The sequence below is a fragment of the Semicossyphus pulcher genome, unplaced genomic scaffold (assembly GCF_022749685.1).
Source record: "Semicossyphus pulcher isolate SPU_LCO1_2020_fin unplaced genomic scaffold, fSemPul1.0.p SCAF_22, whole genome shotgun sequence".
Classification (NCBI taxonomy): domain Eukaryota; kingdom Metazoa; phylum Chordata; class Actinopteri; order Labriformes; family Labridae; genus Semicossyphus; species Semicossyphus pulcher.
Window position 1 is genome coordinate 7,409,143 of NW_027211696.1, and position 24,328 is coordinate 7,433,470.

Sequence of the window (24,328 nt, forward strand, 5' to 3'; positions counted from 1 at the left end):
GAGCCAATGGCGCGCCTCCTAGCAAAGACTAGCGCAGGAAGCAGCCAATCCGCGCGAGGCATGCAAACGAGGAATTTGCTCCGGCAGGCTCTGAATGTCAAGTAGTCAAAGATGGAGTCCGGATCTGCGAGGCCGTGTGCTTGTGCAGGGAAGACTTGCGATTTTTTCCCCCCCGCTCTCCAAGCTCCGCACATTTTTCGCTCTCCGCTCGCTTCCGGTCTTTTAGGGACGACGGCGCGAGCCTCAAGAAGCAGCGGCGCGTGAAGTGTGGTTTGTGGAGAGGGTTGCTTTTCTTTGTTTTATGGACAACTTTTTTTCCTTCTCTTTTTTTTTTTCTTGCCTATAACGGATTGTCCCTCCCTTGGCTAGATACTATTCATGCTTTCGGAGGAGGAGGTGGTTGTGCAGAGAGAGGAGGAGGAGGAGGAAGAGGAGGAGGTGGAGAAAGGGGGGAGGTTGTCCACTGTGAGTTGTAGCCGATTTTTGCGTAAATTGTCAGTGCAAACTTGGAAGTTGCAAAGGTCGAGACGCGGAGATTGTGTGTTTTTATTTACGCGACTTAAGGGAGGAAGAGGAGGGAGTACGAGTTGAGTGAATCGCGCGCGCTGCGCATCTGGAAGCTCGCTTCAAAAAACTTGATCAGGACGCGATTTGACGCCTGGTGGGCTGATAAACGCGTCCTGCACCTTATTGGGCTGTTATCGTAGTGTAATGGCTCTCCGAGGGGGGCATTTGCGTGTCTGTGCGTGTGTGTAAATGTGTGTGTGTGGAGCCTATAGGCTGTTGTGCAATCTAACAAGTCGTCAGTATTGTACCGTGGGCTCGTGAGCTGGCAGGAATGGCTTGCAGAGCAGATCCACAGCGTTCAGGAGGCGTATAGGCCGCTCTCAGATGTATGGCGGAGAGAACGTAAAGCTTTCAAGAACAGGTAAAAAAAAAAAAAACACACCTTGATGTGTTTGCAGGAATAATCAGACGGATCCGGTTAAAGGGAGCTCCAAGGTGTTCTAGAGATTTCTACCCTCCTTTTTCCCCCCCTCTCTCTCATGCTATAGATTGTGTATGTTGTGTAACAGCGCGTTGATTGTGCAAACTTGCAGGGACTACTTTTCCTTCTTTTCAGGCGTAGCTGCGGTTTATTCTGTCGTCATTTCACACTTTTAAATCAAACAACTTCCTGTAAAGTTTTTCGATTTCACTTAATTTCGTTGCAGCGTGTTTGTGTTTTTATTTTAAGCTCACACAGGGAATAATTATTCTGAAAAGACTGTTTAAAAAATAATAATTGAGTAGTTTAGGTGTGGGTGGCAGTGTGTAGTTCTCTGAAAGCTTTGGGAGAGGAATAACCCCCCACCCAACCAGCACCACCAGCAGCAGCAGTCTAAAACCTCCCATTTCTCCCCCCAAAATTAGAATGCATGTCATTCACTGCAGAGAATAGTATGGGCCCACATGCTGGGAAATTCCCATTCTCCCAGGGTGAGAGAAAGCAATGCTGTTTAATTTAGGAAGTTCATTTAACTCCAACACTGAGGAGCTGTATTGTCTGACTGCATTATCCTGACTTTGTCTCCTATTGAGGCAGAATTACAACTTTAAAAAAATCCACTTTAACAGGTTGATTTGTGCAGAAGAGAAAGAAAAGTTAGCAAACTTTAAAATCCAGTCTTTTTGTATTTCTGTGATCAAACTCTCGTTTAATCTTGTTTTCAAAATAAAAGCCTAAAATTGCAGGACGTTACAATGCACTTAATAGCACTATTGGTGTATTTTATTTTGTGTTTCTTGGCAGGAGAAGGTGGATAGTTGAGTCAGTATGTGCAGTGGAGTCTGCTGGTGTCCATGTTGTTGTCCACTGCCCTTTTTCTGTTGCACTACTGGACATTGAGGTGAGCAGTGCAATATTAAAAGGGCATTGGCTGATGAAACTGAGGCCCACTCCTCCCTTTTTACTGCCTTAACTCTTAACCTGTGCATGGATTCAAAAAAGAAAAAAAGAGGGTGTCTTTAAATGTGGGAATGAGTGTGTATTTTTGGAACTTTGTCTCTATTGAAAATAATCTCCCTTTTTTAATTTAGCTTTATTTTGTAGGAGTAAAGATGCTTTTAAATTAGTCAAACAACTGCTCTTTGATTCCAAACTGCCATTATCACACAAAAACTCAATAAATTAACTAAATTAAAAATGTCCGCTCATTTTCAGCGTTTAAATTCTTTAATTTTCCCTCTTTTCCCCGCTTCAAGCAGCATTGTTGCTCACTGAAATGTGCTGCGAGTTTGGCAGTGAGGAATGGCTGTCCCCACGTCCACGTGCTGACACATGCTGAGGTCAGCTGCTTTGACAATGTTGCACTACTGTACCATCCATTCTAGCAGTGCAATAGTATTGTCATAGCATTTGGCCTCAGCTCACACTGAGCGGCCGCTAAAAGGAGCTCGTTTTCAAACGGGTTTGTGTAGAAGTGGGGCTGGTGACTGATGGCAGGTGGCGGCGCGTAAACTGTTTACCCAGTAGTGTATTTACAGAGGAGGGTTTACACACGTTTAGGCTGACAGGAGCCCTTTGACCTGGATTTAAAGTGCATCTTGTGTATTCAGACAAAATAAAGGCCTTAAAAAGGAAGGAAACTAATTACATAAAGCTTTTTTACAAAACTATAATATAGATTTCCTCCATCTTTAATCATGGTGCATTGATTGGAGGTCATTATCTATCCACCTTTACAGCCCATGAAAAATGTGGCTCATTATTTAAAGTGAACTGTAAAAAAAGAGCAAGTCAATATGTTAAAATAAACAGCAAATAGTCACAAAATGCTTTTAAATAGCTGAAACATTTTCAATAATCTCTTAAGTTTTACAATCTTGATTACAGCCAATGAAAAACGTGGCTCATTTAAAACCAATCAAATCAATTGATTTACAAACATTTAATTAAAGCCGAAAATGTCCCAAAAATTAATTCTATTCGCTGAAATGTTTCAACGTGTCTGAACTGGATTGTCAAGTTTTAAAAACTGCATTCCCCTTAAATCCACACTTTTTTCAATGGGGTTTGGTCCATGTGTTTTTCCTTACCTGCTTTTGTCGTCACACCAAACACAGTGTGGGTGTGCTGGTGGTAAAATAAGCAGAAAAAGGAGGAGAAAGAGAGGAAAGGGTGGAGGTTGTGGTGGTGGGGGGGGGGTTGATGTGTGTTTTTGAGCATCCTCGGTGGCAGCAGCAGGTCGATGGGGGGAGGGGACGTTTGGGAGGAATGTTGGGAGCAAAGGCCTTCTCTCTCTCTCTCTCCCCCTCCTCTCTCTTTGCCTTCTCTTCTTCTTTTCTTTCTTTTCCGTGTTGAGATTAGGTGTCACTGCTCCCGTGTGCGTGCCTCATGTTGGAACTTAAAGTAAGGGAGTGAAGAGGTTTGTTTGTTTTGATGGCTGTCAGCGGGTGGAAATGTTTAACCACAGTCCAGTTGCTGCTACAAGCCGCAGAGCAGGCACTCTCAGTAATTATTAAGTACAGAAATGTAACGTATGTAACGTAATGTTTTTTAAGCACAGATAATCCAGCTGTAGGTGAGGGTGATTGTGGGATAAAACCACTTAAAAATGTTTAATTTATTTAATATAGATGTGAGTGTTATAGTGTGCACCACAGAGGAGGCAGAAGGAGACCTCAGCCGCTCGCCTGTGTGAAATTCTCCCTGAGTAAAGAACGTGACTTGTTTAGGCTTGCTTGCAATGCTTGCTGGGAAATCCTGGAATGTGTGGAATGGGGGACGGTGGTGCTTCTGCAGTTATCTGACTGCATGGAGCAGCAAAGGATCCTGTAATGAAAGCCAACATGTCAGCGGTGCCGTCTGAGCAGCTTTTCATGTGCAGATCAAACCGCAGAGCGAAGCAGCTAATGAGATAATGACATCTGCATTTCATTAAACGCATGAGACACAACCGAGTCCGAGCAGAGCGTCAAACAAACACTTCTCTGCTCCTTTTGTTATGTGTCTGTGGCTTTTCATTACAGTGGACTTAATGAAGCTTTAAAAACAGAAGAGAAGTCAGAGTGTTCGAACATGTGACGTTAATGTGGAAAAAAAACTCTTTTAGATTTTAATTGCATTTTTTTTTGCGGTTTATGAGTCATTTTTTGATTTTTCTTTGGAGCATTTTCTCTCAATAAATGATGAAATAAATGTTTGAATCACTCCGTGTTGTTTTCTTGGAAAAACTAATTAAAAAAGCAAAATTTTAAGTTTAAAATAAATCACCTATTGGGTGTAAAAATCTGGTACAAACGGTCGCCTGTCTGCTTCACTAATTCTTGTGTTGAAGAACAGAAAACATTGAACTTAACACTAAAACAACTTGTATTAAAAGTCACTGTTGTAGTATTTCGTGGCCTGATGACGGCCCGCTTGATTCAAACTGTAGTGAAAAACTACTAATAAAGAACTTCTATCAATTAATACGCCTGTTTTTATACTTTAAAACCAGCTCATAATACATTTATTAACTATTTTAAACTGTGCAGCCGAGCTTTGTTCAAACCCACACAACTTTATTTACACTCTTAGAGGAGATAAAGTTTTAAAGACACCAAATGCTCTGGCTGAATGTGGGTAAAAAGCATGTAAATGATGAGCTAAAAACAACTAAAAAATACATGATGTCTGGTTGCAAGTTAAAAAGAACACGTACAAAACATACTGTGGAAAAGGGATGTTTTTCTCACATAAAATGATATTTGTGGAGGAAATCAGAGGCACTAAAGTGAAATGTTTTGCATGTGTGCATGCTTTTATTCTGAAAAGCCAGATAGAATATTCAATATTATTTCACATAAAAAGCTACAACTTTCAAATTTCAATAATCCGTCTTTATTTTCTCTCTGATGTTGTAACAAAGATCCACATGATGTCCCCCAGCAGTGTCTCCTGTATCGTGCACCAGCCCCCTCTCCTCCTCCTCCTCCTCCTCCTCCACCACATGAATCTCATCCTTAAAGGTGTGATGGAGTTGTGTATTGTTTAAAGGTGAACAGAGATAATCTGCACAGTGACATGTGGGTGAAACTCAGAGAAACAGACACCTTTCACACCTCTGTGCAGGTATATGCTGTGATGTGAGGAGACAGCTCTTATATCACGCAGCAGCACAGTGTCTCCACAACAGGAAGTGTGGATCAAAAGCTGCTTTTGGCTTAAAATTTTATGCTGTTTGGAGGAAAAGACAAAAAGAAAAATGTTTTGTTGAGGAGGAAGATCATAGTTTGAGGGTTATTTCCCAGTATTTTTTAGAGGGTTTTAAACACTTTTTCTACTTGGTTTGCAGATTGAATATTACCAGCGAGGCCCTAAAGATGCATTTCAGATATTTCCCAATAGTTACTTGTGTCAGTTTAGTTTCAGAAAAGATGAATTAAGAAAGAAAGAAATTCATGACTGTGTCCACAAAGACAGGGCCAGAGTCAGAGATGCAGCTTAAAGCCATCCGAAGTGTGCAGAGTGAAAACTCTGGCTGCACTTTGATGACATCATGATTCAAATGAAACTTTAAATAAAGATCACAGCTGCACAAATGTCGGTTTTCAAGACGACAAAGAGGTCGGGTGAGAAAATAAGATATAAATAAGAGCCGGGGGGAGACGACAGCTGAGAGTTTGTCCAGGTGAGAAAATAAAACATGAAAAAATTAGGGGGGAAAAAGTAAGAAAACAAACAACAATAATTTCCTGTGACAAGCAGACAATGCTGAAGGAAATCCTAATAAACAGAAAAGGCCCTGATAGAGGAAATGAAATCATCTAGGAAACCTAAGTGTGTGTTTAAAGGGGGAGGAGCCAATAAAAGCAGTGGGCGTATCCTGATGTAAACTTGTTTAATTTAAAAGAGCAAAACAAATCACAAGTGAGTGTGAGAAACTCCAGACGCTGACAGTGTTCTTACACACCTCATAAGAACTGTGTCCTGATGTGTTTACAGTTTTCTACGGAAGCCCTAAGCGGACATGCATCCATACATTTTATTTACTCAGTTTTCCCGTGTTAAAGAGTCATTTGGTTTTCTCAAGATCCTGACTTACTTCTTTATTTCTGACTTACCTCCACCACCGTAACGTCAGATGATCACAGCTCGTGTCCGCAGAGTTGCAAAAGCACAAAACACACATAGAAACAAGCAAAGCTTACCTCAGTTGGGCAATGGCAGCATGGCACGTCCTGCTCTGTAATCGCAGTGACCATCCTGTTATTTTGTTTTCTAGATCGGCAGGAAATTATCACCAGAAAACAAGCTCTGCTATCCCGATACAACAAGATAACTAAGTCAAGATCTCGATAAAAGGACTGGAATGACTCGTTATCAGGAAAACAGGGTAAAAAAAATGTATGAAGGCTTGTCCACTAAGGGCTTCCGTAGTTTTCCCTCCCATGAGTTTAAGCCAAAGTTGATCTATTTTCAAACATCAGTGGAGGCTTTGTCTCGACGGCTGGTACGTCAGTATGAATATTAAAGATGAGACTGGTGTTATATGAGCAGTAAATGTGCAAACAGATGCTTCTGTATAGCAGAAAAACTGTGGTACACTGCAAGAATATTACATCTTTTCCTGTGAGCAGAAACACACATACTGATATCAGAGAGGGAGAGTGTGTGTGTTAGAGAGAGACAACACCTTCCTGTCAGCTCTCTCTGATGTGTGACAGAGCTGAGAGAGAAGCTTCTGCTGACGGGAAAAAGACACTCACAACCAAACTGTTGAGTGTAGCATGAGTGCGTTTTAGACCGCTTGTACTTACCCGAGGAATTTACATTTCACACTACTTTATACTTTTGCTCCACAGCTTAAATTACCTTTCAGATTCCAGTTATTAACATAGAATATAAATCTACAAATACATTTTTAGAGTTGAAGTGAAATCCCCTCCACATTGTACAGCTGTGTTGCTTCTTCAGTGATGCTTCACTTATAATAATAATAATCCAATGTTCCATCCAACTTTAGGTAAACTTTATGTTGAGTATATTAAAATACTCAGACGGTACTACAGACGGTTTTATGTGCAGGATCTCACAGTGTGTTATTGCTCCTCCTTCATAATAAAAGCTCTGAATACTTCTTTCAACCCTCGTTTTAGCGTGTGTTTTAAGTTCTTGTGTTTAATTTATGTTTAATGTTGATTATTTTACAGAGTTAGTTAATGAAGATCCTGCTGCTTCTCAGTTATTTGTTTCATAAGGACATTCGAGCTTCAGTCTAACCTGCTGTCTGTAAGTGAGCTGCTGTTTTTACTCTATTTTCTTCTTAACACTATGAGTCATGTGAAACTTAAAAACAAAAATAGTTCGCTGGTTTGTCAGACTGAAACATTATAACATCTTTGCAGGAAATAACACATTTATAACACAAAAAACGACCCTTTTTTCTGACGTCTCTGTTGAAGAGGTGATTCACTGCCACCCAGTGGACAACAGAGGCACTACAGATGGATCGCTTTAAATTAAAGTGGTCGGACTAAAAGGGAAAAAAACACGTAACGTGACTTTGTTCTAGTTACTTTTAGTACCCTCTCTTCATTAAGATGCAGACGATAGATCTGTGTGCTTAAATAACTGAAAATGTTTTAATAAACTACAGATACAGAGGCGTGGTTAGTCTGAATCATCCGCAGACTTCACCAGAACTACTTTCATTAGACGTCATTTTTACTCGATAAATAGTCTCCCTTTGCAGTCCCAAAAGCTGCGAACACACTTGGAAAAAATATTTTTATATCAGCTTAGCTCCCTTAAAAAATGAAAACAAACACTATGATTTCTTTATCGAAATAACTTTATAGAAGATGCACAAACAAACAATAAATAAAGTCACATTTTAAAACAGCTACTTTACAAAAACCTGAGATTAAAAGTGCAAATACACCACTACATATATACACCAACCCTGAGTCCGTTCCTGCTTTGAATCCCCAAACCTCAGCAAACCTCATGTACGGGTTATTTAGTAAACTTAACATGGCAAAGCAATTCAATTCCACTAGATGGAGCAATAAGTTAGATTAATGTAAAGGAGGCGCGTACAACATACAAGCACAGCTGCAAAGTCCAGAGTATCTAAACATCTTCAGGCACATCTCAGGCGGCTGCAAGAGAGAGAATTATTTTAGAAGAACAGTATTTATTAATAAAGAACACATTGAAAAGTGCATTATTGTGATAATAACCTCAGTTCAATTTCATCTTGATGAAACAAACTCAGCCGCTGGTTAAGACAGGGATTCATGCGGCATCTGAAAGAGTGAACAAGTGAGCGAGAGAGATGAGAAATGGCCACCATGATTAACAATGAAAGATGTATTTTTCTGCGCAAGTGTGTTATAGTGTGAGGAGGAGGACGGACCAGGACAGGTGGAGCCATGAAGGGGTAATTTAAGGGGTAGTGCAGCAGGTTGATGCAGCTGGACGAGTAAAGATCTGCGTAACGCACGAGCTGGCTGGCGAACAGCGTCTGTCTGGCTCCGCTGCGCAGGAGGCTGCCCATCTGACCGTAGGACATTTCCATCCGGTAGGTCAGCAACTGCACACACGCACACACATCAAACACATCAGCAAAAGAGCCGGGAAGGAGTGTGATGAAACACAACTGCTTAGTTTGAGAGGAGACATTGTTGCATTGTTTTTTATTCTGGTTATAAACTGTGTTTTTAATGATCTAAGCCTTTCTTAGTCGGACGGCGAAGCTCTGATCCCAATGGTCCCAGAAACACAAAGAAAAAAGAAAAGGAAACTTCTTTAAGGGGGTGGTGCGTTCACTTCCTATTCCCCTGTGTAGGAAGTTGTGATATATGTATCTCACCTTCATTCTCGACTGAATGGTGTTGACGTCTGGATTCTCTCTGCTGCCGCCATCCAGGTGCCTTCAGGGACAAACAGAAAACAATGAGCATGGCTTCATGTAAGCCTGTCATTGTCCAATCTAAAAAAAAGGGGCTGAAAAACATACCAAACTTTCACGTTTGGTTCCAGCCAAGAATTCCTGTCCATGCGCTGCATTGTTCACAGTCCAGTCAGCAACTTGAGATGCGACTGTGTGTTCAGACAAAAGTGAGGCAAATTTCGCCCCCCCCCCCAGGTATGTAAGCAAAATAAACGGCATCATTTCTTGGTTCATTAAATGCCCCGGAGGAGCGCCCGGTCATGGTTCTGGTGAGTCTCAGTTTCACTATAAATGCTAAGAGGCATCACTCTGGCTTACTTCAGCGGTATTAGCCCGAAAAATAATTTACAAACTTTAATTAACAGGTCTTAAGTATGCTGAAATAACAACATCATGTTGCAGATTTGTAAAAATGCTTTGTCAGGTCTGTCCTCAAGAGGAGAAGAAAACTGCTTTTAAAAAGCTGCTGGATCAATCATTTTTGATGCTTTCGAGGAAGTCGGGAAATCTAAAGACTGAACGGCTTTCGTGACTTTTTGATCTAGAACGGAAAGAAGCTAAATAATTGTCCGCCTGCTTTTGCTCTCCACACGGGCTGTTTTTCCTGCATACGCTGCAGCCTGCTGATACGTGATTGGTCAAAACTATTTGGACTACAAACTTACTGCAAACAGAAACCAGAACATACTAAAATCACCTGCCTACAGATTCAATATTTTTATGTAGCATCTGTAAATAGGGATTACTTTAGTGTGGACTCAAACTCACTTGTAAACTTCAGCCAAGAAGACGTCCAGACATTTTAGCTCCTCGAACAGATCTGCAAAACACAAAAATTGGAAATCACCGAAAACGTTCACAATCATTCAAAAAAGCCTGACAATGTCTACTCGTTCTTACTTTTCTTCTCGTCCCACACCTGCAGCTCCTTGGTGAGCTCCGGGACGACCAAGAAAGTCTTCCAGCCCTGACGTTTCTTAGATTTGAGGATGTCGCCGAAGATGTGGTCGCCGACGTACAGGATGTCCTTCCCTTTGACGCTCAGGAGGTCGCCAACCATGTGTGAAGATCCTGAAAGTCACACATTTAATTAATATGTAACATAAGCTAACAGGAAAGAGGGATTCGACTATAATAATATATAATATAATATAATATAATATAGATTTATTTGGAAAATATTATGTGACTGTTACATCCATCAAAATGTATTTACTACTTTATTTTGAAAGAATACCATTTCCTGTCATATCGGTCGATGCCCTCTTTGTCTCCTGATCTCCTGTTTTATAAGAAGTCAACTTTCCTCCATTTAAAAAGTAGAGCTAATATGAAAACCTGCATTCTTACCAATGGCCAGCAGGGGACGACTGTAGTGGTTGCAATAAGACTGTATGTAAGCAGAAGCAAAATGCTCTTTTCAGTTGATTTGTGACAACAGTAAACATATTTATTAAGAGTTTATGTTCTCAATAGCTGGTTTAAAGTCTGATCATTTGACTAATGAAGGTCCCATTTACAGTTAAATAGACAATAAAGAAGGGTATGCTTTAGGATGTGGCCCTACCAATGCAGCCTTTAAACTAGGATTGAAATGTAGCTATGCGTATCCACCTTCTTGTCCAAATATGGTCACTTCTGGTTTAAAATAACACGATGGCGACAGTTAAAAAGTCAAATTCAGGGCTTCAAAGTCACGGTGGCATCGTCCACTTTCTTTATACAGTCTATAGCTGTGTCTCAATTCAGGGGCTGCATCCTTCAAAGGACACGGGCTACGAATGATGAGTCACTCATAGCCTGTGTAGACGCTAAGGCCGACCTGAAATGAGACGGTCTGGTCTATGAAGGATTTCCTGTTTGCTTCACCAGCTGTTCCCGCCCTTACCCTTGCATAACCAAACGCCACTCCTGTCGCCTAGCAACAGGTAGCTAGCTGGCTAACTAGCTATCATAATTAACCTGTTTTTTTAAGGATCATTCGTTTCAAGGCCCCTTCGTTTTTTAGAAATGTGTATCGCTAGCTATTCCATTGAGTTGAAACCAAAAAACATTTACATTTAAAAGTGTATTCCCTTGCCGTTTAAGAGTTTGCCATCTTCGCGCAATGAATCTTGGGATATGTTGGGCCCTGAAGGATGCACCTGATGGATCCTTCGTGGCCCTGGAAAAGGATGACACATTTGTCGAAACAGGACAGCCTTCAACGTGCCACTGTGATGCAATCGGCCTTCAAATACGTCCTTTGAAGGCTGCAGCCCCTGGATGAGACACAGCTTACGCCTAGCGTTGCTCTCTCTTGCTTTGCTTCCTGGTTTTTATATTTCGCCTGCTACCTACCTGTTTTTTTGTTTTGTTTCATTTTGCTGTGATAGGTACTAACCCCCCGTGTACGACCGCCTGGCTTTCCAGCTAAGACAACACATAAATAAATCTCACCTCCGGAGTAAACAGTCCCATGTTGGAGGTCTCCTGTGTACGTCCCGATCCGAAGCTTTCCCGTGTTCTGGAAAGACAAAGTATCACTGACACATGCTGCCAACATTTTCACGTCAATCTTTCAGTCTGAGGACGCTTTTCATACCGTGTTCACTTGTCTCAGCACCGTCCCCTCTGCGAAGAACAGCGGCTTTTTGGTGTCAACGACGATGAGGTCGAAGAAGGAGCGCCAGCACATTTCAGGACTACTTGACTAGAATAAGAAGAAACATTACAGATCGAATGAAGTGTCTGTTTTCTGAATATTCAAACTAAAGTTAGAGTGGGCTTACCTTGCCGTTACTTTCAAGCAGGTATTTCATTATCGCCTTGAGGAAGAAGGAGAAAGTTGTTGGAATAATTGGTCATTTTAATGTCTCACTATATTTTTATGTAACTTGTTGTGTTCAGCCGTGACGTTTAGAAGCTCACATCAGTGTAGCTGTAGTTACTGTTGGTGGCGAGGAAGACCTTGGCCACGTCTTTAATCCGGGTCAGAAGCACAGAGAGATTTGGCTGCAAAGAAAACATTCATTTAACTGTTCAAAAAAAACAATACTGACATTTTGGTTGCACATCTTGTCAGTCAACTCACATCTTTGACAACGTATTTATCCAAATTCTTGAGGGTTCGTTCTTTCAGCGCTCCCTGCACAACACACAGACACAGTTTAACTTCCTGTACGATAGAGACGACGTTCGATTTCATGTGCCGACAATTCTGCCTTTTAAGGAGAGATTTATTAGTTTACTGTATCGTGAATGAAGTCCACTGCATCCCGGACGTCCTGGAACATGCTCCTGTAGGACATAAACAGGTCGCCGTGCTGGAAACCTTTCAGGAGGCTGGAGGAAAACGAATGAAGAAGAAAGGGAGATGAATAATTAGCAAATTAAGTTGTAATAGTTGAGAGCAGAGAGGAGCAGCTGTCAGACATATGGAGGGGATAACTTTCACTCACTTTGTGTATCTGGTGCATGTGGTGAAAAAGTCCACGAGGCAGGTGTAGAGATACGTCTCTGCAGGGTGCGTGGAAACACAGGTCAGCTATAGCAAACACTTTAAACTGCACACATCATACATTTTTATTTGATCTGTTATAAATACAGACACAATATAATAATGTCATTCTGAAGAGTGGTTTCTATTACAGACGTACACAAAGACCCCCTAACCTACAGTGAGAGTCCACGTGTTTATACCTGACAGATTGAAGAGCGTGTTGAGGGTGTAGAAGCGGTCGGTGTCGTCTCTTTGAATGAACATGTTGGGGTAGTAGTTGTGAATGTCTTGCCTGTGAATAACAAACATAACACAGGTCAGCTGAATAAACTGACGCAAAGCTGGAACAATTTGCGTGAATTTTAATTATGATTGTATGTTATTAAAAAGGAAAATTAGACATGTTTTTCTGCTGCTCTGGAAAGGAGCCTGTGTATGACATTGTTTACCTATACATTCATACCTATTTTTACCTGTGTATATATTTATACGTCTTTCAGTCACATTTGTACTGATGAACTGTGTCGGTACGCCTTAAACGGAGCAGCATCTAAGCCTCTGAATCATGTGTATGCTTATCTGTGTGGATGCATCCTGACCTAAGCTGAGCTGATTTCACAGGTAGAGACGTCCACAAGTAAAAGTGTAGTAGTGTAAAATTTTTACTTTACCCTTTGAGGAAGCGAAAGGCGTGAGTGCACACTAAAATATTCCCGTTTGAATCCACTTTCAGGAGGTTTCCATACGTGGTGTCGATCACTAAACCTCTGCAGGGGGGAAAACAAGAGAAAGGGAGGTGTGAACGAGGTTACTGAGACGTAACGTGAGCCATGAATGAATTTGTTGTAAGGGATTGAGCTTTAAATTTTGAAATAAAGAAATATTTGTGGGAAGAGTTATGATCCTCAGTTACAGATAAAGACTTAACACCTACCGCGTGGGGAAGCTGGGGTCGTATGTGTAGCGTAGAATCTCGTGAGGATACCCGATAGACACCATTTTATCTCTGATCATCTCAAAGCCCAGGCTCTCGTAGTCCGGAGACTTATACACTACAACCAAAGAGAAACAGCAGAACCATAAAAGCCAGGAAATCTTGTGTAATTAGTTGGAAGATAGAATTAAGAGTTCAGGACTTCCTTGACGTACCTGCCATGGTGTAGTCCATGTCAAATCCATAGCATTTGATGTTTTCCAGCGTCAGACTCCTGTTGACGAACACCCTGGAATCAAACACAACGACACAGCTGACTTCTGCAGACACATGACTAAGCACTGGCTACAATTATAACATTTAGAAAAAAATATTAATCACATACACATCTCTTAATGTTCAGGCACCTTCATATGTCAAAGCTAAAGGTGCCCTTTGACCCCTCTACAACATTACGCTCCCAGGGTGCAGGCCTGCTTGTGCTACCTGAAGTCTCTATTAGTGATATGGGCGGTTCAATTATCAGGCCCCTCTCCTTATAATAATCTACCCGTCAGGGCCCGGGAGGAAGATGCCCTCTCGACTTTTAAGAGCAGGCTTAAAACTTTCCTTTTTGATAAAGTTCGGGTCGGCTCAGGCGTGCCTTAGAGCAACCGTGATGCTGCTACAGGCTTAGACTGCCGGGGGGACTTGACACACTGAGCTCCTGTCTCTCCCTCTCTCTCTATCTGGATGCACCCACGTCCTTCTGATGCCGATACTCACTTCTTGCCACATTAACATTACCAACTTTTTATCTTCCACAGATTTTTACCTCCTTATTCTCGTAGGTTCCTGTGGATGGTTGTTGCGGATCGCCTGCTGCCTTCTTCAGTCATGTTAGATTTTAATGGTATTATTATTATAACGGGGATTGCTACAATAAGTCTTGATTATCTGTTATTTTTGGTTCTATGTGTAGTCTGCAGTGTGTAGTTTCTTTGTCCCTCCCTCCATCTCTCATCTATCCAACTTTCTGGGCCCGTCCGGCCGCAGCAGATGGTTACTTGCTCAGGTTTTCTGCTGTTAAAAGGACGTTTTTTTCTTGCCATTGCCAAGTGCTAGCTCATTGCTGGATTAAGTTTGGTCTGTGAATAATATTACAAAGAGTACAGTCTACACCTGCCAAAATGTCAAGTATCATTGGATAACTTTTGTTGCAGTTTAACACGATATAAATACAAATTGATTGACTAATTGTCCACAAGGTGTGAGGACAAGATCTTCAAATTGTTATGACTAACATTAACTCTTGTAATTGGAGCCTCCCAGAATAAGAATTTCAAACAGTTGCACTTGTATAACCGGAGTGACAATAAAAGTCTTGAATCTTGAATCTAATTCAGCAGCCGATTACACCGATCGGGGTTTATTAACATTCACAGTGTTGCAGGTCTTTGCTTGTCAGCTTGTTTTCCATGAAGGCCCGAGGGGAAGAAGTCATCTAAGGTGACAGCAGTTATCTCTTTCAAAGTCAAGAGTCGTTGTGGTTGTTATTTAGCTTCTCCTACTCCCCCTGTCCCTGCAGTGGGAGGGGAGCTGGGCGGAGGGTAGAGATGTTATCATCACCCTCGACTGTCTCTAGCAGTGTCACAAAACACTACCAATTACCAGCAGAGTATCTGAAAAACAGAGGATCCACGATGTTTCAACAGCTCAGCGGTGTAACTCTACACGGTTTCCTGTGTCACTTGCTACCAGATGCTCGTGTTTATCAGTGACACCCTGACAGAGACAGAGAGGCCTATCTGCAGCCCCTCCAGTCTCAACCCTCCCTCAGACTTCATACTAATAGGGTCGCCGTAAATAATTTACCTGGAAACTCTTGGTTTGTAAGTGTGTTACTGCTGACATTAAGGATCTTTCTCCTCAGATCAATCCGGCACATAAAAACTGTCAGGGCTGCTGTTTTCAAAATATTAAGTGACAGAGTGCAAACTCCTAGAGGTCAGAAGCAGGTCAGGAGTGATTGAAGGCATCTTTAATTTGTTGCCAACAGGGGGTATTACAGACTGTTTAATTTTAATAGCCCGATTGAACTTGCAAATAATGTAGATTTAAATAAAAAGACTGTGACTTCTCCTGGCCTGATCTTGAGAACAATGATAGAAATTAATTATCAAAAAGCAGCAACTTTTTCTTGCAATAGAACAATTTCCAAACTTTATATTGTTACCTGAATGCACCATGTCAGTAGGAGAAAGAAGCATTAGATCTGCTGTTTGCTTACATTCGTGTATGACACTGATATAACCCTGAGTGGACTCACCTTTGGTCTAATTGTCTTTGCAACTTTGGCTCTTCAGAGATGCTTGGATCTGGGTCCGTTGGATCCATTGACGCACAGCTGCAAACTTGCTGATGTCCAAGTTCCTGTGAGTTACATCCACATGCACTTGCCATGCGCTCTGCTACTCAAACTCTTTAAGGAGGCATTTAAATGCCCAAAGTCAGACCCATTTGTGCAGGCGTGGACCTGTTGTTTTTAAATCCCACAGGCTGAAACGCCTCCCTGCGTCTTGTTGCTAATCGGTGACGGTGAAACACGCTTTTGCGTGACACATCAATCTGTGGGACATTAAGTTTTGAACGTGCAGACTGTTATCAGAGGGGAACACGTGCTGCACGCCTGCGTCATTGGAAGGAGTTCCCTCGTATGTAAGTCCTGCTGTGACCCGAACAGCCAATCTTTGATCACAATGTTCCACATATTTAAATGTCTGACCTGCCTCTAGTTTCGCCTAAGCTGCACTGCACAGGCTCAGGAGTCTGAAGCATTTCCTTCCGGTATAAAAAGAAAATTAAAATATGATTAAACAAACATCTGCAATATAGAAACATTTCTTATGTTCTCACTGAAGAGAAAACGATTTATTGATTGATTGATATTACTTTTTGCACAATATAAAACCTTTATTTATAAAGCTTAACTTTCTGTACAACTTTGTTTTTTGTTTTTTTGACGTTTTATGTTATAAGCTTTTATTTTGAAGTACTTTGGGGGCTGGGACAAACTAACGCGATTCACTCTATTGCATCGACTAGAAAAACTCCGTTAAGTGTAAAAGTATTGTTTTTTTGTAATAATAATATAATAATAAATAATAAAAGCAATAAATTAATTGTCACAACTGACCAATGTGGAAATAATATGAACTTATTTAAAGTATTTCACCATCACTTTATAAAAGATTGTTTAGTTAGCAAGGAAAACAATATATAAATGTGTTTGAGCTAGTCAACCTTGATGTTCTACAGTCCTGACCTGTTAGGCCAGTTTGAGGTGGTAAGGCGGGTTCACACGCTGTATATGTGAGTGCAATGAGAGAGTGTTGACTGGTTTAAGAAGAGCAGCACCAGAACTGTTAGAGCTGAGTAACGAATGCAAAATATTCAAGCTAAGTTTTTTTTGGTTCATGTTTTTATTTTATTTTTGTAGAGACTGAAAATAAAAGTCTGCTTAATTTTTCAAAGCATAACTCCCTGCCATAGTGATATTTTGTCTTCCTGAAATCTCACTATGCTTGTTTTGATGATACATATTGTCATGTTGCCCAGCCCTAATGTCAAATAAATGGAGGAAGTGAAGAGTGCACTTCTTTCTGAATTCTGTTTAAGGAGAGCTGATTTCCTAGTAATACAACACATTTAATGTAAATAAACACACAAGTACAAAAGTAGCAACCCCACCTGCCCACCCAAACACACAAACACACACACACACACACTTGAGGCCATTTGTCCTGCTTGCAGCTTGAAGTTAATGCAACCAGACAATGGATGTCCTGAAGCCTATCTGTGAACCCTGACTGGCCCCTCTGATAACCTCAAGGGCCAAACCTTGTTTCCAAGAACCAAAACACAAAACAGGACACACAAAAAGATCACAAAACTTTGTAGATAAAAAAAATCTACACAGGATAAAAAAACAGTAAAGCTACTTTATTAAAGCCATGCTGCATTGTTCACATTGTTGAGCGTTATAATACAAAAAGACTGTAAGGCCATAGCGTGCATTTCTCTTTGAGTTACATTTAAACAATCTTCACAGAGTGATAACAGATTATCTCTCTTAGTATTTGCTCTCAGAGTTTGGTCATGTATGTTTCCATTCCGTTGTGTTCAGTAGATTTCTCTCCAGGTTTGCTGTGCATCCTCTTAAACTCTGCAGCAATCTCCAGCGCTGTCCGATTCTTGGTCTCGGGGACGTTGAACCTCACAAACAGCCCACAGGTGGCGCAGAAAAACAGGAATATGAGGAAACAGAAGTAATCCAGTTTGTCCTGGAAAGGAAGCATTAATGAGGACATGTGACGTGTGATCTATCCCATGACTTTACTAGAATGACGTTAAGAAATTAATGTGCTTACCACTAAGACAGGGAAGAGCATCCCCAGCACAAACAGGCCCGACCAGTTAAGCGTGCAGGCGATGATGTATCCAGCTGATTTACATGATTGGGTGAATATTTCCCCTGGGAGAGTAGCTGATACTCCAGCTGAAGGTAGAAAAACATACTGTGTATATATAGAAACCTGGATGATTCAAAGAGGAAATACTGAAACTGAACTGCTCGATTGGGAGCAAAGATCTCGACTGCTAAGCGTACCCGGTCCACTTGCAAAAAAGGAAATGAAGATGAAAATGAGCACCATGCTGCAGTACGGCATCCAGGAGACATGTGTCTGTAGAAAAGGACAATAATCTGTTGGATGCTGGAGTTTGTGAGCGATTCATGTTGCATCACCTGTCTTAAGAATAGAAATATGCAGGACCGTGCTATCTAGTTCTTACTTGCAGGTACAGTGTGATGATGAGGAGGATCAGGGTCGCAGACATTCCCAGGTATCCTCTGGACAGGAGGACTTGTTTGCCTATCTTCTCAATAATCATGAACTGCAACATCAAAACACATCTTCAGCTGTAAACCACAAGGGGGAGCTCTAACTGTGCATTACTGGACAGGTGTCATAGACTATATAATGTGAAGGAGAACATTTTGAGACAAATGGAAGCAGAAAAAATAAAAGTTATGAGAAGGATATAAAGGATGTAAAATTGATATAACACTCAAAAGTGACTGATGGTCCATAAAACCAATGAATTGTTACTTACACAGCCTATAGAGGTGCACAACTCACACAGCCCTGTTCCCAAGGCCGCGTAACGTAACTTGTCTGGTTCGATTCCTGCCGCACGAAACACTTCAAAAGAATAAAAGTACACCTGCAGAGACGTATCAGAATGAGAACTAAAATGCACACAAAGCTTACACAAGTAAAGCACCAAAATGAAAGACTTTAAATATTACTACATGCATTTGTAGTTTTGAGTTCTTGGCTGTCTGTCTGTTGGAAACCTTTAACTCTTTTCCTTAACATGCGCCACCTTTTTTCTCAAGATCAGCCTCAAGAATAAAAGGTAGCAGACTTTTCCTGCAACGAAACAGTTTGACATTTTGGTTACAGAATTAGGTGAGAAGATTAAAAGCCACTTTCACATCTGCACAGCCTTTGACAGCAACAAGTTAACTTAGCTTAGCACTGCTAGTCAGGGCTTAACATATTGAATTTGATGATATATGTATTGGGCTATATCCCTAACTTCCTGCCAACTGTTCAGAGCCAAGAGAGCTTACCACATAAACCCATAAACCCATATACCCATAAAATAGCAAATTGTCACATACACTTTGGTTTTGGCTAATTAGAGCATTAAAAAGTGTTAGTAGGCAGATTTTGTTACGCTAAGAGCCAAGCTCGCTGTTTCCCCCTCTGTCAAGGCTTTGTGGTTAGCTAAACATCTTCTGGCTAAACCTAAAAGCAGGTTAGCTTACCCTCAAAGAGAGAGTTGTATTTTTCTTGTGATCTAACCTGCCACAAAAATTCTATTTCCAAGTTACCATGGCACATAAACAACAATTTAAAAAACAAACTGTAATTTCTACACTTGGGATGGGTTCATTAGCATCAACAAGTGTTACAGTAGTAGGCAGATTTTGTTACATTTAGAGCCAAGCTAGCCCTTTGTTGTAAGCTAACCTACTCAGGTTAGCTAACCGCAAGAGAGAGTTGTTTTTTGATGAGTGCTCTAACTCCCTGCAAGAAAGTGAATGGGCATATTTTTTAAGACAGTTTGTCAAATAATCCCCAATTAAACATCAAATGTCCTTTTTACACTCTGTGGTTTTGTTAAGTTTGTGAGCAAGTGCTACTAGTAGGATTATGTTGCAGAAAGCTAAGCAGCTCCTGGCTAAATGGTTAGCTAGCTACAAAGAGCGATGGGACATTAAAGTAAATAGGCGTATTTCCAAAAGTGCAACCTTCCTGTTGAATCTTATCCATTATCCATTTGACTTTACAAAGATGTATTGTATCAAAGAACCATTTTTATTTACAGTCTTAACTTTGTCTCAAGTATCTTCTCTCTACGTCTGTCTTCGACTCTGTCCAGATAATGCTGCTCACATATTAACAAAGCAGGCCGATAACTTCGACATTGCTCAACACATAAACCACAGAATCCTCGTGTTAGGGCTCAACGCTAATCATTTACTCTGAACACAGCATTATCTAAAAATAGGGTTTTTAAAGGACTGCATCGTTTCCCAAAGCACACTTAACATTTTACTACTCTTGTGCAAAACAGTGTGTCACGTGTCACTCACGGCATTGATGCCACAGAGCTGCAGAGCACAGAAGGTAACAAGGATGGTGATGAGCTGCCAGCGGAGTGCTTTATCTTGAATCAGCTCTATCACTGAGTGGTTGTGAACACCCTGCAAGGCAGCTTTCTCCTCCAACATCTCCTCCACCTTCAGGCTGTGGTCCTTGTTGCCCCATAGTCTCCTTAGAGCTGGGGTAGTGGCAAAGCAGCATGTTAAGGTCATAATAATGCCACAGACTATTACTTAAAGATATAATCTCGAAGATTTTCACTTAAATAAATGTTAAGTCACTATCTATCGCCGAATAAGGTAACACAATGGTGATTGAGCCTATGGCGCGTTTTCCATCAGCCAGCAGTGGTTGGTCTGCCAGAGAGGGTAGGCGGAGCTAAGCGACTGCTTTTCCGGTCTCTGCAAGTGTTGCAAGTAAACAGTAATCTACTATGGCTGAACAAACAAAGAAAAGATCAATGACTACAGATACAACTTCTAAAATAAGTTAAAATCCAAAGAAAAAGAAACAAATTGGACGCTCAGATGAAGGCAAACAGTCTGAAAAGGAAAGCGCCCATCAGAGAGGAAACAACCGGAGCCAACCGCGGACGTCTGGTTATCAGGGACGTATGCGCCCATAATTTGCCTTTCATCACCATTAGGTGCCGCCAAAAAATAACGAAACTGAGAACTTCGAGATTATCACTTTAAGTGAGGATTTATTTGTAGGATCTTTTGAAGCCAGAATTGCTATCTCACACCTTTCTCGCAGGCCTGGCGGTCTCCTCTGTCCAGCAGCAGGAAGCTTGGAGACTCCGGCAGGAAGGGCAGGGTGGAGAGCTGGACTAACGCGGTGAAACCATTGAAACCAAGCAGCCACGGCCATCTCTCAGGTGTGCCAAGTAACTCACTACAAGGGCAATTTCAGCACAATGCAAAATTGAAGCCATGCATCAAAAACTGACTTTATCAATCTATCGATGGTTTAATAAATATAATTTTAAGATAAAAAAAACTTTAAGCTAAAGCGCAAGCGGCTGCTAGTTTATAAATTCCTTACTAATCCTGGACCAAAAAACATCTCTTATCTCCTTGAAGAATAAAAAACCCTTAGGATAATGAAACTTTGTAGTACCTAAAGAGAACCAGGTGAAGATACTTTTAGCTATTATGCTGCAAAATAATGGGCAACCTTTCTCTTCATTTTAGATGTGCCCCCACCATAGCAATTTTTACATCGAAGTTAAAAACTCTGTGGTTCCCAGGTGTCTTTTATTTTCTTATCAGTACCAGTATTGGTACCTGTATCGATATTGGTACGATACTGCCTTAAAATGCGTCACGTTAAAATGTAGTGTTAGCTTAGTAATCAAAATGTCAGCAATGTTTTTCCACCAATAATCTGTTTTTCTTTTTCGCACTGGTATCTAAGGGGTACTTATTATTAGCTGAAACTCAAGTCTTGGTATCGGTATAGATATCGGTATCGTGAAGGAAAAAACAGATTTTTAATCCTATTTGTTTTTTAATGATACTTTTATTTGCCATTTCTCTGCCTGCACCCTCTACAGAGAGGACACACAATCGATCTTCAGGAGAATTATGACCTCATGTGAGCCGTCATTTGACCCCACTGCCACCTGACCCCTCACCTGACCCTTCACAGTATTCATGACTCCGGCCAACTCACCTGATCCCCAGCAGCTGACCACCGAACTTCCCCAAGGAGATGAAAGTACCGACGGTCACACCCACCATCCCTCGCAGCCTCTTTGGGGAGCACTCAACCAGGTACAGAGGGTGAGCTGGGAGACTGAGTCCTACAGGCGCACACAAGGGGATCATACATTTGGAGTAGAGTCAATAACGATCAATAACCGTGTGAGAAATGGCCGAGGGAACTATTCCAGTGACAAGTATAGATAGAAATCGATTATCTGTTGGGTTAAATGGCCAGCTAAGAGTGATGGAGCGGCCATTTATGAAGAAATAAAAGAAAAAACAGGTGTGATTGGATTTCTCATAGAGTAGCTTCACCTGAATTGATGCCGTAGAGAAATCGGCCCACCATGATCATCTCGAAGGACATGGCTCTTTGGCTAAAGATCATCAACAAAGCTCCAACTATCGCCACAAAGTTGTTGAACAGAAGGCATCGCTTTCTGAGGGAGACAGAGACAAAACAGGAAACTACTGCAAAAAGTTTCATTTTTTAAAACTTAGTTGGGCCTTTTTTGTTCATGAACACAAACCTCCCATATTTTGCGACCAGTGGACCGGCCATTATTCCCCCAAGTAACCCCCCGATGCAGTAAATGGACACCATGAAGGACCAGATGAGAGAAAGCTGCCACGTCTCCAAGGAGACGTTGTATCTCTGCAGACATGTTGCGTTCACTAGCTCCTGTATAAACTGCGCACATGAACATGTCATATTTTCATTTAGTTAGTCCAGCAAAGTTTCACTTTTCATAGATGTAAATAACAGTTATAGTAGAATACATACTCTAAGAAAACTCTGAAATGCTTTTCCATTTCTTTTTATTGCAGTTCTACTTACAGCAGACGGAGAGGTCATCACAGATATATTGAATCCATATTGAAATGTTCCCCCAATTCCAGCAGCAAAAATGGCAGCGATTACAACAGGACAGTCGAGCTGCAGAAATAAAGCATGTGAACAGTTGTAAGGACAAAATTAAGAACATTTTGACTCACTATTAACCAATTTCCAAAGCTAACGCTTGTCAGTGTCTATGTTGAGCTCTCCATGTTGCTTCTGTAAGCTACAGCAATCACTCAGAGAATATAAGTAAAAGTATTTTGGGGTTATTTGTAATTTAATAAAGAATATTTCAAACCTCAAACCTTATAGGAGAAAGTGACCTACCAGTAGTGTTAGGTACTGCGGCATAGCTGGAGTCTGGCTGTTGTCATGTCTGCAGTCGCTCCAAATGTTTCAGACATTAAACCAGTGCGACGTGTTTAACTAATCATTAACTTTCTGTGCAGGTCAAAGAGGAGGGCGACAAAACAAGCACAGTGTTTGTGTTTGCATCTGTTAGGTATTCCTTTGCCTATACAGACAGTATTCAAGACAACATTGTGAATATGGCCTGAAACCTCATACTTGATGACTAATGAGGCATCCACATTGAAATAATTTAGGTAACAGGAATTCTTAAAGAAACAGACACTTTAACATCCTGAAAAACTGTGAATCTGTAATGATTACTCATTATGCAAAGCAGGCATGAACAAGAAGTATATCTAAAATATTCACCACCAGCTTCTGAGAGATGACGCCCTCTGACCCTCATTTAAAGTCTAACAGACTCTACCTGTTTGCAGTGTTGAATAAGGATCTATTAAAAATTATTGTCATTTCATGGAGCCTTTCAGGGCCACCCAAATCTCAACAGGCAGGAGTTGACAAAGACATAACCCATACAAGAACAGTTTCAGTAAATAACTTGCGTTCTTGAGTATAAGATGAGAAGATTAATACAAGTTTGAAATCTGTACAGGGAATATGATGCTACTGTTAGCAAATGGTTAACCGTCTGAACATACTGGAGACAGTGTTGTTTTAAAAACCTTTTGTGTTGGTTATTTCCTGAACTATTTTCAGGTTTGGTTTCAGCATTTTCTGAAGACTTGTTGTCAATGTAAAGTTTCTAGTCAACCTGCAGGGACTCCAGGAAGTTGCTGTGACTAGCCAAGAAATAAGACGAACATAACATTTCAAATTTACGCTTTTTGAACATATTTAAGGATAAATTTGCCACTGTCAGTCAAAGCTGGTGTTCTCTGTAATCGATAGAAGCAATACTATTTAAAGTTGGTGTCATAGCTGTAGAGAAAGTTGTACAAACAACTCGTGGTTTCACCCATTCTACATGCCTACAACACCCAGCATGCATTGCGCCCCTCCCTCTGAAAGGAACGGCCCAGCGAGACACGCTGGAGTGAAATACTACAACGGCTCAGAGCGGTACAGAATCCGAAATACGACGAGAATATACCGGTGGATCGTCTAAAAAATCTTCAGGTCTGCAGTCTACATTTCAAACCTGATGACTTTGAACGAGACATGACATCGGAGGCGGGCGTCCTAGATTGAGGAAGTGTAGTTTGCAGGCTCGATGATGCGTTTTATGTAGTCTGATGGAGGTTTTCCAGGGCCCACTGAAGAAGCGGATAGCGTCTTCCAAAGGCACAGAGGCAAATTGCCTTTTTTTCCTACCACAATGGCATTAGCTCCCCATAATAGTATGATAGGACTGAGGTTA

At 41.1% G+C, this 24,328-nt stretch overlaps 2 protein-coding genes across 2 annotated transcripts; both read right to left on the reverse strand.

Moving 5' to 3' along the window:
- Nucleotides 1-7,915: 7,915 nt before the first annotated feature.
- nt5c2l1 (5'-nucleotidase, cytosolic II, like 1) lies at nt 7,916-15,726 on the reverse strand. The gene is made up of 18 exons (XM_069673398.1): nt 15,645-15,726; nt 13,552-13,625; nt 13,337-13,454; nt 13,074-13,169; nt 12,603-12,694; nt 12,362-12,419; nt 12,152-12,245; nt 11,995-12,048; nt 11,832-11,915; nt 11,693-11,728; nt 11,506-11,613; nt 11,361-11,427; nt 9,822-9,992; nt 9,690-9,741; nt 8,841-8,901; nt 8,385-8,561; nt 8,209-8,274; nt 7,916-8,127 (listed from the first exon to the last, which is right to left on the reverse strand). Exons 1-17 carry the CDS (start codon nt 15,710-15,712, stop codon nt 8,251-8,253), a joined length of 1,434 nt encoding a protein of 477 aa, XP_069529499.1. The 5' UTR covers nt 15,713-15,726; the 3' UTR covers nt 7,916-8,127; nt 8,209-8,250.
- A 1,734-nt stretch (nt 15,727-17,460) lies between these two features.
- Nucleotides 17,461-22,950, reverse strand: slc2a11l (solute carrier family 2 member 11, like). The gene is made up of 12 exons (XM_069673858.1): nt 22,927-22,950; nt 22,597-22,695; nt 22,289-22,449; nt 22,074-22,198; nt 21,727-21,856; nt 20,798-20,946; nt 20,043-20,230; nt 18,491-18,601; nt 18,170-18,271; nt 17,985-18,060; nt 17,746-17,873; nt 17,461-17,658 (listed from the first exon to the last, which is right to left on the reverse strand). The coding sequence occupies exons 1-12, from the start codon at nt 22,948-22,950 to the stop codon at nt 17,461-17,463; spliced, it is 1,491 nt and encodes a 496-aa protein (XP_069529959.1).
- Between the last annotated feature and the right edge of the window lie 1,378 nt (nt 22,951-24,328).